The sequence below is a fragment of the Hipposideros armiger genome, unplaced genomic scaffold (genome assembly GCF_001890085.2).
Source record: "Hipposideros armiger isolate ML-2016 unplaced genomic scaffold, ASM189008v1 scaffold_539, whole genome shotgun sequence".
Taxonomy (NCBI): Eukaryota; Metazoa; Chordata; class Mammalia; order Chiroptera; family Hipposideridae; genus Hipposideros; species Hipposideros armiger.
In genome coordinates, this window is record NW_017731889.1 from 115481 (window position 1) to 117408 (window position 1928).

Genomic DNA, 1928 nt, shown 5'->3' on the forward strand with positions numbered 1-1928 from the left:
CTACAGCCTCTGGCACATCTAAACCTTATCCTCAAATCCATAGGATTCACTGAGGAACCCTGCTTCCACTTTGGAGAACTAACCTACCTTCTGAATAAGGAACCTGATCTTTCTTCAGCATCACTGCTAATATGGCCTGATGACATAGCATGTAAGAGCTCAGTCTACAACACAGTTCTGATCCAAGGGAGCAACAACACTTCCCTTAAATGATTTTATTAGTAACAGCATCCTGACCCCAGAAGTCAAGGGGATGGCAGAACGCACCGGTCAGATTTTCAGAAGAGATCCTCTGGCCTCCAAAGGAGAGTTTATGGATTATAGACCTGGGGATGGGGATGGGGATGAGGAGCGTGGGAAGTGCCACAGGTCAGCTCCCTGGGTACCTACTGCTCCAAGATATTTGCCATGATTTCATTGACATACATCTATCATGTTTGGTAATCATTTGCTGTAAAATCAAGATTACTGTGGTAATCTTAGATTTTTCAATGGAAAGGTTAAGTCTGAGAAAGGCACATGTAAATTGTTTCTAAAGAAATACTGAAAAAACACCAAGCAGAGGACAATGAGCACAAGACCAGAGCTTAATTAGCTCTTGATGATTTATTTATATAACGAATTTGCTGACTGTTTAAACCTAAAGGAAAATCATGGCTACAGAATCACAGAAAGTAAGTTATTTCATAAGCAGCTTCATACAAACGTGAAGACTCTTCCAAGAAATTGTAAATAGTAATGGTACCAAAAAACCCCGACAAAAAAAACCCAAGTTCAGCTGCTCGCCACTGGCAAGTCAGTACTCCAGAGACAAGTGTCAGTGGAAAGGAGAGGTTGCTTTATTCAGAAAACCAGCAGCCTGGGAAGAGAGAGGACTCATGTCCAAAGAGCATCTCAGAAGTTGCAAACCAAGCAGAGGAGTCTTAAAAGGGGAGGGGAGAGAGGAGGGTTCCAGGAAACAGAGAGAAGTCTGTTTCTTTAGTCATAGAGGACGCTTTCTACATCAGACCCTTGGGCGCCAGCCGCTGGTCACAGCTACCTTGGAGACATTCCCCCCTTCTGCAAAACAAACTCAAATTCTCCTCGAGACCCTGAAGTTATTTTCTCCTGCTTCACAAAGAAACAGCACGTCAGCAATATAAAATGATATTGTGAGAACAAAAGGAGCTGAACAGGAGGAGCGGTTAACTGTGAATAAAGGTCTAATTGAGAATTAAATTATTTAATTCTGGTTGCCAAAATACCAGGGGCATTAAAATGATAAGGGGCTCGCTACAGTAATAAACCACTTTACAAATGAGTAACTTTTTAAAAGAGTAATTCTTGGCTCACTGAATTTAAACAAATTGGAGGGGGTTGTCATATTGGGGAGAGGTAAATGGCCTTGGGGTCTTGAATACCACCACCCTAAATTTGTTCATTCCCCTGTAGTTTGAAACTTCGAGATGAGGTAAAGAATTATATCCTGTTTTACTAGTGAGCAAAAGGAATCCAGACAGATGCACACAAGAATATGCTTTGACAGATGCTGCAGAATCGGGAAATCTGCCAACTGCATTTTAGTAAAAGGCAGAGCTAAGGGTTGGTCACTTGCTTAAAATGTAACTATTTTAATAATTAGCACTTATCTAGATTATCTGACAAAGAAATGGAGACAGGAGATTAGGAATAAGAACGAAATGTTTAGCTATGTCGTCTTTGTAATTCGTTATTTAACAGATTTTGTATAAATAGATGTTACAATTTCTTGCTTAAATGGCCTTCTCCCATATTCTCTGGCACTTAGATATGTCTTGGTCTCATTCTAGATTTGGGGTACATTTGGTATAAAAGGAGTCCATGCTTTCTCCAGTGCATTGTATCATATTCCAAGAAACAAAGGGGATGCCGTTCTTTGGAGCAGCACCTGCCACACAGCCTCCTGTGAG

General features: G+C 40.9%; 1 protein-coding gene across 1 annotated transcript in view; it reads left to right on the forward strand.

Moving 5' to 3' along the window:
* Window positions 1-253: 253 nt before the first annotated feature.
* LOC109396721 (cathepsin L1-like) overlaps window positions 254-1928 on the forward strand; it is a 16030-nt gene continuing 14355 nt past the window's right edge. Inside the window, exons 1-2 of the mRNA XM_019668781.1 lie at window positions 254-369; window positions 1432-1450. Coding sequence (XP_019524326.1) covers window positions 254-369; window positions 1432-1450 — 135 coding nt within the window. The remainder of the gene's footprint in view (window positions 370-1431; window positions 1451-1928) is intronic.